We start from the raw sequence: 17,582 nt of genomic DNA on the forward strand, positions 1-17,582 counted from the left end.
CTATATTCTGCATTTTGTTTATCTTTTTACAATCTCGGTGTAGTTAGGTATGGCATGATCGGTCTGGATGGTACATAAAACAAAAGCTTTACACTGTAGAAACACAAAAAACTGCAGATGCTGGAAAACTGGAATTGGTTTATTGGTATTGGTTTGTTCTTGTCACTTATACCGAGGTACAGTGAAAAACTTGTCTTGCATACTGATTGTACAGGTCAATTCATTACACAATGCAGTTACATTGAGTTAGTACAGAGTGCATTGAAGTAGTACAGGGTAAAAACAATAACAGTACAGAGTAAAGTGTCACAGCTACAGAGGAAGTGCAGTGCAATAAGGTGCAAGGTCACAACAAGGTAGATTGTGAGGTCAGAGTCCATCTCATCGTATAAGGGAACCATTCAATAGTTTTATCACAGTGGGATACAAACTGTTCTTGAGCCTGATGGTACGTGCCCTCAGGCTCCTGTATCTTCTACCTGATGGGAGAGGAGAGAAGAGAGAATGACCCGGGTGAGTGGGGTCTTTGATTATGCTGGCTGCTTCACCTAGACAGCAAGAGATAAAGACAGAGTCCAAGGAGGGGAAGCTGGTGTCCGTGACGCGCTGGGCTGTGTCCACAACTCTCTGCAGTTTCTTGCAGTCCTGGGCAGAGCAGTTGCTGTACCAAGCCGTGCTGCATCCAGATAGGATGCTTTCTATGGTGCATTGATAAAAATTGGTGAGTGTCAAAGGGGACATACCAAAGCTGGAGGAACTCAGCAGATCAGGCAGTATTTATGGAGGGAAATGGACAGTCGACGTTTCGGGTTGAGACCCTTCATTTGGACTGGATAGAAAGAGAGGTGATAGCCAGCATAAAAGGATGGAGGGAAGAGGTGGAGCAAGAGATGGCAGGTGATAGGGGGATCCAGGTGAGGGGGGCTGATGGGCAGGTGAGGGAGGGGGGACAGTGGGAATGATGTCAGAAGCTGGGAGGTGATAGGCGGAGGTGACAACGGCCTGAAGAAGATGGAATGTGATGGGAGAGGGCAGTGGAGCACGGAATAAAGGGAGGGAGGTGGGGAGGGGCGGATGGAGAGGGTAAAGAGATAGGGTGATGGGGGCCAGTTGGATCGCGAGGAGAGAGAAAAGAAAAAAAAAAGGGTGGAAAAAGGGACAAGGGGAGCGGTTACCGGAAGTTTGAGAATTCGATGTTGATGCCGACAGATTGTAGACTATCCAGGCGGAATATGAGGTGCTGTTCCTCTAATTTGCCTTTAGCCTGTGGAGGAGGCCATGGACGGGCATGTTGGTGTGGGAATAGGAAGTAGAATTAAAATGGCTGACCACCAGGAGATTCCAATTGGCAGTATATGTTGGTACGTGGTATTGGTATTGGTTTATTATTGTCACTTGTACCAAGGTACAGCGAAAAACTTGTCTTGCGTACCATTCATACCAATCAATTCATTACACAGTGCTTTGAAGTAGTACAGGGTGAAAACCTGTGATAATAATAAACCAATCCAACCCACTTGTCGAGGAGCTGTTTCCCTGTTTTCAGTGCGTTTCAGCGGGCTATACTTTGTAGCTTTGCAGGTTCTACCTCTATGTTGGCGCACCCTGGGTAGCTGGACATAGTTGGGCGAGAACAGCGAATGTCCGCTGTTAAGGGAAATGGTTGCAGGAGGTCTCTTTGGAGAGATACCCCATCCCAGGTGGGAGAGAGAATGCCTGTAATAAGGTGAAATTCCCTTCCCACATATGCTGCCTGATCTGTGGAGTAATCCAAGCATTTTCTGTTTCTTTTTAGATTCATGCATTTATTCTTTACTTATTTTAATCTTTTTTTATTTCTCTTCTGCTGTTAATGTTTATAAAAAATAGCCAAACATTTAATTTTGTGATTAAACAAGAACAATTGCAAACACTTGCTTCATGCATCCCATTGCAAGTACATAGTTCCCTGAAAGTGGAGTCACAGATTGATAGGGTTTTGAAGACGGTGCTTAGCATGCTGACCTTCATCAGTCAGGGCATTGAGCACAGGAGCTGGGAAGTTACGTTGCAGTTGTACAAGATGTCGGTGAGGTTGCACTTGGAGTATTGTGTTCAGTTTTAGTCACTTTGTTATAGGACAGATGTCATTGAACTGGAAAGCGTGCAAAGAAGGTTTACGAGAATGTTACCAGGACTCGAGGGCTTGAGTTATAGGGAGAGGTTGGGCAGGCTAGGGCTTTATTCCTTGGAGCGTAGGAGACTGAGAGGAGATGTTATAGAGGTGTATAAAATTGTGATTGACATAGATTAGGTGAATGCACACAGTCCTTTTCCAAGGGAAAGAGAACCAAAAACTAGCGGGCATAGGTTGAAGTTGAGAGGGGAAAGATTTAAAAGGGACCTGAGGGGCAACTTCTTCACGCAGAGGGTGGTGCGTGTGTGGAACGAGCTGCCAGAGAAAGTAGTTGAGGCAGGTACAATAATGACATTTAAAAGACACTTGGATAAGGACATAATGGGAAAGGTTTAGAGGGATATGGATCAAACGCAGGCAAAAGGGACTAGCTTGGATGGCATGGATGAGTTGGGCCGAAGGGCTTGTCTCCGTGCTGTATGACTCTAGGACTCCAATCAATGGTTTGTAAATGCTTTTGAATGATTTGCAAACTCCATTTCTATCCTTGCTTCTTCCAAACACTGCCTGGGTCAGATTCTCAGTGGTAGACTACCTGAAGCCGCTGATGCCACACTGCGCCTCACAGTGTGAGGGTAGGCGGTGAGGAGCAGCCCAGCTCAATCCAGACCACCGTCCCCATTTCAGCTTGTTAACTTTTCCTCATAATGAGTGAAAGGGTTCCCCGGAAGGCAAGATTGACATACGATGAAAGATTGAGTCAATTAGGTTTAAACTCAGTAGAGTTTAGAAGAATAAGAGGGGATCTCATAGAAACCTCCAAAATTCCAACAGGACTGAACAGATTAGTTGTGGGAAAAAAGGTGGGGTAATTGCTAATTGGTTTATTATTATCGCATATATACAGTGAAAAGCTTTTGTTTGCTTTCCATCCAGACAGGTCATCCCATATGTAAGTACAAAGAAAAAACTCAAAAACAGAATGCAGAATATAGTGTTACATTTACAGAGCAAGTGCAGTGCAGGTAGACAAATAAAATGCAAGGGCCATGACAAGGTAGATTGAGAGATCAAGAGTTCATCTTTATCATAGAGGAGAACCATTCAAGAGTCTTACAACAGTGGGATAAGAGCTGTCCTTGAGCCTGGTGGTACGTGTTCTCAAGCTTTTGTATCTTCTGCCCAACAGGAGGGGGGAGTAGAGAAAACGAACCAGGGTGGGAGGGATCCTTGATTATGTTGGCTGCTTTCCCAAGGCAGCAGGAAGTGTTGACGGAGTCAGTAGAGGGGAGGTTGGTTTGCGCGATGGACTGGGCTGCGTTCACAACTCTCTGCAATTTCTTGTGGTCTTGGGCAGAGCAGTTGCTGTACCAAGTTGTGATGCATCCACATCGAATACTTTCTATGGTACATCTGTAAAAATTGGTGAGGCTCACTGGGGGCATGCTGAATTTCCTTAGCCATCTGAGGAAATAGAGGGACTAGTGTGCTTTCTTGACCATAGCTGAGCCAGGACAAATAGGGGGATTCTGGGACCAAAAGTCACTGTCTAAGAATAAAGGGTAAGCCATTTAAGACCGTGATGGAGACAAATTTCTTCTGTCAGAGACTGGTGAACCTGTGGAATTCTGTCCCACAGAAAACAGTTGAAGGTAAGTCATTAAAGACATTCATGAAGGAGTTAGATATTATTCTTAAGGCTGGAGGGGTCAAGGAATATAGGGAGAAAGCTGGAAAAGGATACTGAATCTTGATGATCATTGAACAGCAGAACAGGCTTGAAGGGTCAAATGGCCTACTCATCCTCCTATTTCCTATGTTTTCGATGTCATCAAACTGAAACCTTAATCCTGTCTTTCCCCTTTCACAGCTGCTGACTGACCAGCTTCCAGTCCTGATCAGATATAATATCTCCATCTCATGAACCATTTCACAGGCAATTCTTGACGTGTGTGGCCGTTTCCACATCAAGTATTGGACCGTCACTTTAAACAGTCGCTTGCATCTCCTGGAAGATTGTGGTATTGTTATTGGTTTATTATCGTCACTTGTACCGAGGTACAGTGAAAAACTTGTCTTGCATACCGATCGTACAGGTCAATTCATTACGCAGTGCAGTTACATTGGGTTAGCACAGAGTGCATTGTTGTAGTACAAGTAAAAATAGTAACAGCACAGAGTAAAACGTCACAGCTACAGAGAAAGTACAGTGCAATAAGGTGCAAGGTCACAACAAGGTAGATCATGAGGTCAGAGTCCATCTCATCCTATAAGGGAACCGTTCAACAGTCTTATCACAGTGGGATAGAAGCTGTCCTTAAGTCTGGTGGTTCATGCCTTCAGGACCCTGTAACTTCTACCAGATGGAAGAGGAGAGAAGAGAGAATGACCCGGATGGGTGGGATCTTTGATTATGCTGGCTGCTTCACCAAGACAGCGAGAGGTAAAGACAGAGTCCAAGGAGGGGAGGCTGGTGTCCGTGATGCGCTGGGCTGTGTCCACAACTCTCTGCAGTTTCTTGCAGTTCTGGGCAGAGCAGTTGCCGTAACAAGCCGTGATGCATCCAGATAGGATGCTTTCTATGGTGCATCAATAGAAGTTGGTGACAGTCAAAGAGGACATACCGAATTTCTTTAGCCTCCTGAGGAAGTAGAGGCGCTGGTGAGCTTTCTTGGCCGTGGCATCTACGTGATTTGACCAGGACAGGCTGTTGGTGATGTTCACTCCCAGGAACTTGAAGCTGTCAACCCTCAGCACCATTGATGTAGACAGGTGCATGTACACCGCCCCTTTCCTGAAGTCAATGACCAGCTCTTTTGTTTTGTTGACATTGAGGGAAAGGTTGTTGTCACGACACCATGCCACTAAGCTCTCTATCTCCTTCCTGTACTCCAACTCACCGCTGTTTGAGATACGGCCTACAACGGTGGTATCATCCGCAAACTTGTAGATGGAGTTAGAGCAGAATCTGGCCACACCGTCATGGGTGTATAGGGAGTAGAGTAGAGGGCTGAGGACGCAGCCTTGTGGGGCACCAGTGTTGAGGATAATCATGCCGGAGGTATTGCTGCCTATCCTCACTGATTGTGGTCTGTTTGTTAGAAAGTCAAGGATCCAGTTACAGAGGGAGGTGTTGAGTCTTAGGTCTCGGAGTTTGGTGACAAGTTTGCTTGGGATTATTGTATTGAAGGCAAAGCTGGAGTCAATAAACAATCGTCTAATGTAGGTGTCTTTACTGGTGTGGAGGTTTACTCTCCCTGAGTGTCTTGTGGACATACTGTCAGTGTCTTCTATTATTTAAAACCTTCTTTCCCATCCCTCTTGTTGTCTCCTTCTCATTCCTTCAAGCAAAGGAATTTTGTTTTAAATTATGAAACACAATGACCGGCCAGACCTGCTTTATTGGTCTGGTCTTCGATCTTGTACTTGTTTCTAGAGCTCAGCTGCTCAAACAGCTGGATGCGTTGTCCTGCTGAGTCAGAGCTGCCTTAGCTTTCTTTACGACGTAGAATGAGACCATTCAGCCCATTGGGTTCATGCCAGCTCTCAGAGCAATCCCATTTCTCCACTTATTTCCTTCTCTCACATCCTGACTTGTTGCACCATGATCTGGTACTGCAATTCGAACATGCAGGAACGTAAGAAGCTGCGGAGAGTGGTGGACTCTGCCCAACACATCACGGGCACATCCCTCCCCACCATCGGTCGTATCTACAGGAGGTGCTGCCTCAAGAAAGCAACATCCATCATCAAAGATCCCCACCATCCAGGCCATGCCATCTTCTCACAGCTACCATCGGGCAGGAGGTACAGAAGCCTGAAGTCCCACACCACCAGGTTCAAGAACAGCTACTTCCCTTCAACCATTCGGTTCTTGAACCAACCGGCACAACCCTAATCACTGTAGCTTAGTAACACTATGAAATTTGAAGACTTTTCTAATCGTGTTCTTTCTTGTAAAATTTTGTAAAATTTATTTTTAACTTATGAATGTTGCGTCTCTGCCTCTAAAATCATTCAAAGCAGAAGTCCTATTCTGTAATCTGGTACTGATGTGATTTCACATTGACGTAGAAAGCTTGTGCAATTGTATTTGTCTTTGTGTGATAACCATAAGTTATAACTGTGAATGTGTTCACTAATGAAACATTAGTTCCTTTGTACATGGTGAAAGGAGACTGCAGAATTCACAAAGTATCCCAGTTTAACAATTTAGTAAAGTGGGAAAACAAAACATACATTTTTATATCGAGCTTTTTTCTCCATTTAATAGGTGGAGAAGAATTTAATAAAGAGTTATTGCTGCTAGAACTCATTATAACATCAATGTAACTGTATTTTTCTCATTATTTCATCTACTTCAGGTACTCCCCTCCTGGTCTTGTCCCCTCTCCCACTCAGTGAAGCCTTCTAATCAGACTGAACACACAAACTATTTACACTCACGCACATAAAGGAGAAGGCAAAAGGCGCACACCTGTGAAAGAATGGACAATGTTATTTAACATTATCATGGGGTATGCTACCAACAACCACAAAAATAAGGATAGGTATCTTTGTCTTTTAAATATCTTTTTGAATGTAACAGTGGTTTTACAACTGGGATTGAATTTGGCCAGATTTTGGTTTTGCTTGTTCTCTCAATTCTGACTGTGGCTCCATTGTTTCATTCTCTCATCTCTGCCTATTGTTTGACCTCCCTCTAACGTGTACTGTGGTTATATCGCAGACTGCAGTGTGGAGCCTTCTGCAGCAAAGTGTCACGTAAGGGAAAGATCAGAAGCAACCTCACGTTGATGGGCAAGAGTAGCTCTTCATCTGCCAATAGCTCCTGGGAGCTCGAGGCTCTCTTGGCCAGTCATGTTTCTCACTTTCAGTTCATGCAATCATCAACCCGTTTCTATCATTGAATCAGAACCTCATGGAGCCATGGGGTTTGGCATGCACAACTTGTTCATGCCAACCAAGATGCTCATCAAAGCTAGTCCCATTTGCCTGCATTTGGCCCATAGACCTCTAAATCTTTCCCATCCAGGTACCTGATGCAATGCCTCTTAAATGTTGAACATCAAGTGAAATACAGAAGGAACTCAAGTGGGTCAAGCAGCATCTGCAGAGGGTTGAGACTAGTCCAGATAAACGTTGACTGTCCATTTCCCTCCACAGATGCTGCTCAAGCCCCTGAGTTCCTCCAGCATTTTGTTTGTTGCTCCAGATTCCAACAGCTGCAGTCTCTTGTGTCACAAGTCTATTCAATGTTATTGTATCTGGCTGAACCACTTTCTCTGGCAGCTCATGTGACACAGGTGGAGGCTGTTCAACCCCTCGTACCCCTGCTGCTTCTTTGGAAGAGCAACTCAAGTAGTCCTCTCTTTCCCTGTAGCCTGACAAATTCCTTCCTTCAACTAATTCCAGTTCCCTGTAAATTTTGACTATTTATCCAATTTACCTTTGGGGTAACATACTGACATGGATTCAGAATTAGTTAACAGAAAGCAGTGTGTGAATAAATGGGTCTTCTTCAGCTTGACTGAAGGGGGTTTAAGGGGGTAGACGTTGAGATGTTTTCACCAGTGGGACAGTCATGAACAAGGGGACATAGTTACAAGATAAGTTGTCAGTCATTTACAACTGAGGTGCGCAGAAGTTTCTTCTCTCAGAATCACTGAAATTCTCTGTCCCCAAGGTATTGGTATTGGTTTATTGGTGTTGGTATTGGTTTACTATTGTCACTGGTACCAAGGTACAGTAAAAAACTTGTCTTGCATACCGATCGTAAAGGTCAATTCATTACACAGTGCAGTTACATTGAGTTAGTACAAAGTGTATTGACGTAGTACAGGTAAGAACAATAACAGTACAGAGTAAAGTGTCACAGAGTAAAGTGTCACAGCTACAGAAAAGGATGATGGATACTAGACCTTTAGATATATTTAAGTTGGAGATACATAAATATTTGAAAGATTGAGAAATTGAGGGTCGTGGGGAACTGGCACAGAAGAGGAATTGAGGTCAGTATAGATCAGCCATGATCATATTGAATGGAGGGGCAGGTTTGAAGGATCTGCTGACCTACCCCTGCTCCCATTTTCTTGTGTTCTTGTGACTAGTGGAGTTCCATAGGGATTGGGACGTTGGGCCCTAGTTATTCACAATGTTTGTCGATAATTTGACAAGGGGACCAAATATCATATTTCTAAACTTTCCTATGATACAAGGTTACACATGGTAGGCTTCTTCAGAGGGTCAGAGGGCATGGGATCCAGGGAAGCTTGGCCATGTGGATTCAGAATTGACTTGCATGTAGAAAGCAGAGGGTTGTGGTAGAGGGAGTGCATTCAGATTGGAGGGCTGTGACTAGCGGCGTCCCACAAGGATCGGTTCCGGGACCTCCGCTTTTCATAATTTTTATTAATGACTTGGATGAGGGGGTAGAAGAGTGGGTTGGCAAGTTTGCAGACGACACAAAGGTTGGTGGTGTTGTGGATAGTGTAGAGGATTGTCAAAGATTGCAGAGGGATATTGATAGGATGCAGAGCTGGGCTGAGAAGTGGCAGATAGAGTTCAATCTGGAGAAGTGTGAGGTGGTACACTTTGGAAGGACAAACTCCAAGGCAGAGTACAAAGTTAATGGCAGGATTCTTGGTAGTGTGGAGGAGCAGAGGGATCTGGGGACCCATATCCACAGATCCCTGAAAGTTGCCTCACAGGTGGATAGGGTAGTTAATAAAGCTTATGGGATGTTAGCTTTCATAAGTCGAGGGATCAAGTTTAAGAGCCGCGAGGTAATGATGCAACTCTATAAAACTCTGGTTAGACCACACACAGCACTGTGTCCAGTTCTGGTGACCTCATTATAGGAAGGATGTGGAAGTATTGGAAAGGGTGCAGAGGAGATTTACCAGGATGCTGCCTGGTTTAGAGAGTATGCATTATGAAGAGAGACTAAGGGAGCTAGGGTTTTACTCTTTGGAGAGAAGGAGGATGAGAGGAGACATGATAGAGATGTACAAAATACTAAGAGGAATTAATAGAGTGGACAGCCAGCGCCTCCTTCCCAAGGCACCGACGCTCAATACAAGAGGGCATGGCTTTAAAGTAATGGGTGGGAAGTTCAAGGGAGATATCAGAGGAAGGTTTTTAACCCAGAGAGTGGTTGGGGCATGGAATGCGCTGCCTGGGGTGGTGGTGGAGGCAGGTACATTGGTCAAATTCAAGAGATTATTAGATAAGCATATGGAGGAATTTAAAAATAGGGATATGTGGGAGGAAGGGGCTAGATAGTCTTAGGCGAGGTTTAAAGGTCAGCACAACATTGTGGGCTGAAGGGTCTGTATTCTGCTGTATTGTTCTATGTTCTATGTTCTGTGTTCTATGTTCTATTAACTTTTAAAAGACAGCTAGACAGGTACATGGATAGGAAAGTTTTAGAAGGTTATGGGCCAAATGCGAGCAAATGGGACTAGCTTGGCACCTTGGTCGGCATGGGCCAGTTGGGCTGACGAGCCTGTTTCTGTGCTGCCTGACTCTATGGCTATGGCTCTATAAAACTAAATGGGTTTGAGAGTAGGGAGAAAAATACAGAGAGGTCTCAAGGGGAATCGGTTTCTCAGTGGGTGGAAAAATATGAGGTCATCCACTTTGGTGCATAAAGCAGAGAAGCAGAGTGTTTTATTTTAATTAGTGACAGATCGGGAAATATTAACGTTCAAAGAGATCTCGGTGTCCTTGTATACAAGTGGTAATTGTAAAAATTCTGTAAGCACTCAACAGGAAGGATAATTCCCTTGGCTGAGGAAGCTGAAACCAAGGTTCACAGTCTCAGAACAAACGGGAGGCTATTTAGGACTGAGTTGAAGTGAAATTTCTTCACACACAGAGCGGTGAATCTTTGGAATTCAGGGAGTGTGGAGGCTCAGTCCTGGTGTTTACTCACAATAGAGATTGATAGATTACTGGATGTCAAGGGAGTTAAGGGATTTCAGGATCGGGAAGGAAAATGGGACAGAGATAAAAGAAGAGCCATAACCTTGATGAATGGCAGAGCAGGTTCGAAGGGTCAAGAGGACTTCTGTCAAAGTCAAGTTTATTGTCATATGCATAAGTACATGTATGCACAGGTGTAATGAAAAACTAACTTGCAGCAGCATCACAGGCACATAGCATCAGATAAGCAGCATTCATGAGAAAAACATAAACATCTGATAGGAAAACAGAAAATGCTGGAAATGCTCAGAAGGTCAGGCAGCATCTGTGAAAAGGGAAACAGTGTTAGTGTTTCAGGTCAGAGACCCTTCGTCAGAACATTCATCCTCGACCAGAAATGTTAACTCCATTTCTTTGACCACAGATGCTGCCTGACCTGATGAGTAATTCCAGCATTTTCTGTTTTTAAATTGGTGAATTGGTGAATTTGTTTATTATTATCACTGAGGTACAGTGAAAAATTAGTGGGTTACAATGGCATCTACGTGGTTGGACCAGGACAGGCTGTTGACGATGTTCACTCCTGGGAACTTGAAGCTCTCAACCCTCTCAACCTCAGGACTGTTGATGTAAACAGGAGCATGTGCACCACCCCCCTTCCTGAAGTCAATGACCAGCTCTTTTCTTTAACTGACATTGAGGGAAAGGTTGTTGCCATGACAGCATGTCACTAAGCTCTCTATCTCCTTCCTGTACTTTGACGCATTGTTATTTGAAATATAGCCCACTATGGTGGTGTCATCTGCAAATGTCTAAATGGAGTTAGAGCAAAATCTGGCCACACAGTCGTGAGTGTGTAGGGAGTAGAGTAGAGGGCTGAGGACGCAGCCTTGTGGGGCACCACTGTTGAGGATAATCATGCTGGAGGTATTGCTGCCTATCCTCACTGATTGTGGTCTGTTGGTCAGAAAGTCAAGGATCCAGTTGCAGAGGGAGGTGTTGAGTCCTAGGTCTTGGAGTTTGGTGACAAGTTTGCTTGGGATTATTGTATTGAAGGCAGAGCTGTAGTCAATAAACAATAGTCTAACGTACCGTCTTTACTTCATTTTATTTCAGATTTCCAACACCTGCTGTTTTGTTTTTATTGGATCTACTTCCCCCAGGTTTAGATAATAGAGTAGAGTTTAGAGTGGTGTCCCAACAACAACTCGCACTTAACGACAGCAAAACCAAGGAACTGATTGTGGACTTCAGGAAGGGGAAGTCGGGAGAACACACACCAGGCTTCATTGAGGGGTCAGCGGTGGAAAGGGTGAGCAGCTTCAAGTTCCTGGGTGTCAACATCTCAGAGGATCTATCTTGGGCCCAACACATTGATACAATCACAAAGCTAGCAGCTCTACTTCATTAGGAGTTTGAAGAGATTTGGTATGTCACCAAAGACTCTTGCAAATTTCTACAGATGTATGGTGGAGGGCATTCTGACTGGTTGTATCATCACCCGGTATGAAGGCTCCAATGTGCAGGATCGAAAGAGGTTGCAGGTTGTAGACTCAGCCACCTCCATCACAGGAACCCTCTCCACCGTCGAGGACATCTTCAAGAGGATGTGCCTCAAGAAGGCAGCATCCATCATTAAGGACCCTCACAACCCAGGACATACCCTCTTCTTGTTACTACCATCAGGGAGGAGGCACAGGAGCCTGAAGACCCACACTCAATGTGTCAGAAACAGCTTCCTCCCCTCCGCCATCAGATTTCTGAATGGTCCATGAACCCATGAACATGACCTGGTTATTTATTTTTGTAACTTATAGTAATTTTTTACGTCTTTATTTCTCGCATTGTACTGCTGCCGCAAAACAACAAATTTCACGACATATGTCAGTGATAATAAACCTGATTCTGATTCTGATTCTGGATTCAAGATAGTAACAGCCGCCTGCATTAAAAGTCTTTCTCCATTTACTCTTATCAAACCTTTCATGACCTTCGACAATGTTATCAGATCTCACCCTATCCTTCTTTCTTCACAAAGAACAATCCCATCTTTAAGTCTCGTTTCTCTGCCCCCATTCTGGCACCACCAGTACTTCATACTTCTCAAGTTATACAAATGCCAAGAGCACATCTTTTAATTCTGTAATGTAAGCTCTGTATCACCAAGTAAACATCCCTTTCCCAGTTCTGATACATTGACCTGAAACATTAACTCTGTTTTTCTTTCCAAAGATGCTGCCTGACTGGCTCAGTGTTTCCAGCATTTTCTGCTTTCATGCTAAATTAAAGCTTACAGATTTATATTATTTTCTGTCCACATAACAGCCTTAGCTTCCCATCCACCTTCACCCTCCTCTCCCCCCACATCGCTCCATCTGCCTCTTCTTTTTTTCTTTTTTTTTCTTTTACTTACAGCGTGGTAACAGGCCCTTCCGGCCCAACGAGTCCGCGCCGCCCATTTTAAACCCAAATTAACCTACCCGTACGTCTTTGCAATGTGGGAGGAAACCGGAGCACCCGGAGGAAACCCACTCAGACACGGGGAGAACGTACAAACTCCTTACAGACAACGACGGGAATCGAACCCGGGTCGTTGTCTGCCTCCACCTACCATCTACCCCTCCGCCTCCCCCACTTGGTTCCATCTGCCCGTCATCCTTCACTCCTTCCGGGTCCACCAATCACCTTTGGGCCCTGCTTCACCCCTCCCCCTCTCCTCTTTACACCGGCCATCTCCCGTCTCCACTCTCAGTCCTGATGCAGGGTCTCGACCTGAAACGCCAATAATTCCTTTCCTCCGACAGATGTTGTTTGTTGCAGCCCTACCTTCCCGAATATTCCTCCTCTTCCTCTTCCCTTTACCTCATTTTATAATCATTAAATCACGGAATCAAAGGCCCTCTCGTCCCACCTCATCCATGCCAACTGTGATGCCATCTGTGCTAACCCATTTGCCCACATTAGACTCATATCTCTCTTCGCTTTTCCTATCCATTTCATTTTAACTTTCTTCATTTAATTCCTGTAGATCTGTTCTTCATTGGGGTGAAGCTCATTATTGCAAATATTATTACATTGTAAGCACAATTTAAGGCTTGGTTTTGCAATAATTAATATACCAAGCTGCTACCAGTTGACGTCTTTTCTCAGTGCACGGGTCAGGTTGGAAAAAGCTTTGCATTATTAATACACCGCTATTTTGAACACATTTTTGTTTGATAAAGTGGCCATCATTGTTTTGAATAGGTTATAGGTAGAAGATAAATGTTCGCAGAGAGTTTGGCTGGGGACCGCAAAATTTACTGGTGCAGACACTCTTTAAGGACCTCAGCATGCCGACATAAGCTTGACTTCTGGCAGACTCATTTGTTCAAAGTAGCACAGAGAAATGTGAGCTGCATTGCTACTTCTGACCTGAGGGATGGGAGACTCTGGGACAGTCGATTACCGGTGAATGCTGGTGCTTTCTCAATGGATCACAGAGTGAGCCAATGTTGATGCCCACATAGCTTATAATAACAATGCTTATGTCAGATGTGGCTTAGTTGGCAGTGCTCTCTTCTTTGTAGCCCAAGTCTTGAGCACAAGGAGTAAGTAGGCAGAGGTGCTGCCTTTGCATCACACATTAAACCACAGCTCCCTTTGGCGCAGAAGGTGGCATGGTACCATTCTGCAAAAGGTTAGGTGTGATATTGGTTGGCCACGCCATCTTCTCGCAGCTGCCATCGGGCAGGAGGTACAGAAGCCTGAAGTCCCACACCACCAGGTTCAAGAAGAGCTATTTCCCATTTGGTTCTTGAACCAACCGGCACAAACCTAATCGCTATCTCAGTATAGCAACACTATGACCACTTTGACCATTTTGCATGACAATGGACTTCCATTTTTTTGTCCTAATTGTGTTCTTTCTTGTAAAAATTGTGTATATTTAATGTTTAATTTATGTTTTTCTTGTGAATGTTGCTTATTTGATGCTATGTGCCTGCGATGCTGCTGCAAGTAAGTTTTTCATTGCATCTGTGCGCACATGTACTCGTGCACATGACAATAAACTCGACTTTGACTTTGACTCTGACTCAGCCTGCACCTAAAATCAGCTTGTATCTGCAGCTTGTTTGCCAGCCTCTTTTCATTGCAACTGTAAACTGCACTTTGCAACTGTCTGTAAAGTGCTTTGGAGTAAAAAGTACCACATAAAGCAAGCTTTATATTCCATTCTTGTAGATTTGAGGACTGGAGCGAGAGGGAGGGTCTTGAACGAGGGGACATGGTTGTAAGATCAGGGGGCGGTCATTTAAAGCTGAGGTATGTAGGGATTACTTCTTGCAGAGGGTGGTGAATCTCTGGAATTCTCTGCCTTGGAAAGTTGTGGAGGCTCAATCACTATATGTATTTAAATTTGCAAAAGATCAAAGAATTGATTGTTAGCTGGAACTGCCACGGAAGAGGCCAGAGGTAGATCAGCCACTATTGAATGGTAGGGCAAGTTTGAGGGGCCGAGTGGCCTACTTCTGCTGCTATTTTTTTGTGTGCTTGAAGCAGGTTGAAGACTGACTTCATCCTTACATTTGCAGAATCCACTAATTGGGGGAAGTCTCACCAGGGTAACAACACAGAGACAGGGAAGAATCCTTGTCTCCATTCATTCAGGGTTGCTGCAGTGCAGTGGATGTGTCACTGGCTGAACAAACCAGACTACCTCGATTTTCCCAGATGCAAAGGTTCAAATCCCATCACAGTAGCTGGAGAATTATTTATGGAAAATGGTAATTACTTAGAACAAAAGCAACTGCTATAGTGACCAAGGAATTATGAGGATGTATTAAACCTCAGTCAACATTACCTTATAACCTCACCTAGTCAGGCCTTTGTGCATCTCCAGACACATAGCAACTCCTGCCTGCTTTCTGAAGTGTCTCAACAAGTTTCACAGCTCAAGGGCAATTAGTCATAGAGTTGTACAGCATAGAAACAGGCCCTTCAGCCCATCATGTCTATGTCGACCCACATGCCCATCTATACTAATCCCGCTTGCCTGCATTAATTCCATATCCCTCTGTGCCCTGCTCATTCAAGTACTCGTCCAGATGCCTCTTAAATGTCATTACTGTTCCTGCCTCCACCACCCCCACTGGCAGCTCATTCCCAATGCCAACTCCTTTTTGTGCGAACGACTTATCCCTCAGGTCTCCTTTAAATCTCCTCCCTCTCACCTTAAACCTATGCCCTCCAGTTTTAGACACCCCTACCATGGGAAACAGACTCTGGCTATCTATCCTATCTATGCCTCTCATAATTTTATATACCTCTATCATAGAACACAGAACAATTATAGCACAGTTCAAGCCCTTTGGCCCACAAAGCTGTGCCGAACATGTCCCTACCCTAGAAATTACTAGGCTTACCCATAGCCCTCTATTTTACTCAGCTCCATGTACCTATCTAACAGTCTCTTAAAAGACCCTATCGTATCCGCCTCCACCACCGTTTCCGGCAGCCCATTCCACGCACTCACCACTCTCTGAGTAAAAAACTTACCCCTGACATCTACTCCCCAGCACCTTAAACCTATGCCCTCTTGTGACCACCAATTCAGTCCTGGGGAAAAGCCTCTGACTATCTACCCGATCAATACCCCTCATCATCTTATACAGCTCTATCAGGTACCCCCTCATCCTCTGTCTCTCCAAGGAGAAAAAGCCAAGTTCCCTCAACCTGCTTTCATAAGGCATGCTCCGCATTCCAGGCAGCATCCTTGTAAATCTCCTCTGCACCCTCTCTATGGTTTCCACATCTTTCCTGCAGTGAGGCGACCAGAACTGAGCACAATACTCCAAGTAGGGTCTGACCAGGGACCTAGATAGCTGCAACAATACCTCACGGCTCCTAAATTCAAATCCCCGATTGATGAAGGACAATACACCACATGCCTTCTTAACCACAGAGTCAACCGGCGCAGCTGAGAGGCATATTACCTCTCAGCATCGTTTGTTCCAGGGAAGGTAGATCTAGCATATCCACTCTCTCCTGAAAGCTCAAGCCCTCCAATCATGGCAACATCCTTGTGAACCTTTTTTGCACCGTCTCTTGCTTAAACACCTCCTTCCTGTAGTGTGGAGACCAGAACTGCACACAATACTCCAAGTGTGGCCGAACCAATGTTTTGTGCAACTGTAACATGACTTTCCAAATCTTATACTCAATGCCTCAGCCAGTGAAGGCAAACATGCCATACACCATTCGCACCACCTTTTCTGTTCGTGCTCCCATTTTCATAGCACTATCCACTTCTACTCCAAGTTCCCTCTGTTCAACAACACTCAAGGGACTGAGTTATAGAGAGATGTTGAGCAGGCTAGGAGAATGAGGGTCGATCCTATAGAAATGTATAAAATCATGAGGGGCATAGATCAGATAAATGCACACAGTCTTTTTCCCAGGGTTGGGGGATCAAGAACTAGAGGGCATAGATTTAAGGTGAGAGGTGAGAGATATAAAAAGAACCTGAGGGGCCAACTTTTTCACCCATGGACCAGTTGGACCGAAGAGCCTGTTTCTGTGCTGTATGACTCCATGACTGGAAGATTCAAGCAATAATATCTGGCCTTGCCAACAAACTCCAAGTCCTTCAAATGAATCAATGAACAAGAACATTTAATTCTTCCTCATATAAAGCCGCATCCATTGAGTGCTGCACATTGAAGTGCTGTGGTAATTTTCTGAATGACAGTTTCTTGCCTTTTTGAGGGGTCCATGCTGACCAAAATGCCCATCTAAGCTAGTCCCACTTTCCTGCGTTTGGCCCTTATCCCTCTGAACCTTTCCTATCCATGTATCTGTCCAAGTGCCTTAACATTGTTAATGTACCTGCCTCAGCCACTTCCTCTGGCAGCTCATTCCATATATGGACAACCCTCTGGGTGAAAAAGTTGCCCCCTCAGGTTCTTTTTATATCTCTCACCTCTCACCTTAAATCTATGCCCTCTAGTTCTTGATCCCCCAACCCTGGGAAAAAGACTGTGTGCATTTATCTGATCTATGCCCCTCATGATTTTATACATTTCTGTAGGATCAACCCTCATTCTCCTAGCCTGCTCAACATCTCTCTATAACTCAGTCCCTTGAGTGTTGTTGAACAGAGGGAACTTGGGGTAGAAGTAGATAGTGCTATGAAAATTGGAGCACGAACAGAAAAGATGGTGCGAATGATGTATGGCATGCTTGCTTTCACTGGCTGAGGCACTGGGTATAAGACTTGGAAAGTCATGTTACACTTGTACAACAGCCAAGGAATTGTCATGTCGAATGCAATCCCAGGAGGTAGGTTATCTGCCAGCATGGGAAGTATGAACTCTGTTACACCTAATTTCTGGAAATATCTGAACAGAAAGGTGTGGAAATGTTCCGCGGAAAAACACTTTGTTGATCTTCTCACCCGTTTGTAGCCTGTGGACCTGTCGTCCATCCCTTATACCCCCCTGAACCAAGGTGGCAGTAAAAAGCCATCACATTTGGACAATTGAAGCCGTATATGAGCCAG

At 44.6% G+C, this 17,582-nt stretch overlaps 1 protein-coding gene across 1 annotated transcript in view; it reads right to left on the reverse strand.

The window, feature by feature from the left end:
- Positions 1–352: 352 nt before the first annotated feature.
- Positions 353–17,582, reverse strand: part of cdh7a (cadherin 7a) — a 177,094-nt gene continuing 159,864 nt past the window's right edge. Inside the window, exon 11 of the mRNA XM_052022765.1 lies at positions 353–479. Coding sequence (XP_051878725.1) covers positions 382–479 — 98 coding nt within the window. The 3' untranslated portion in view covers positions 353–381. The remainder of the gene's footprint in view (positions 480–17,582) is intronic.

Source organism: Pristis pectinata, chromosome 9, assembly GCF_009764475.1.
Source record: "Pristis pectinata isolate sPriPec2 chromosome 9, sPriPec2.1.pri, whole genome shotgun sequence".
NCBI lineage: Eukaryota > Metazoa > Chordata > Chondrichthyes > Rhinopristiformes > Pristidae > Pristis > Pristis pectinata.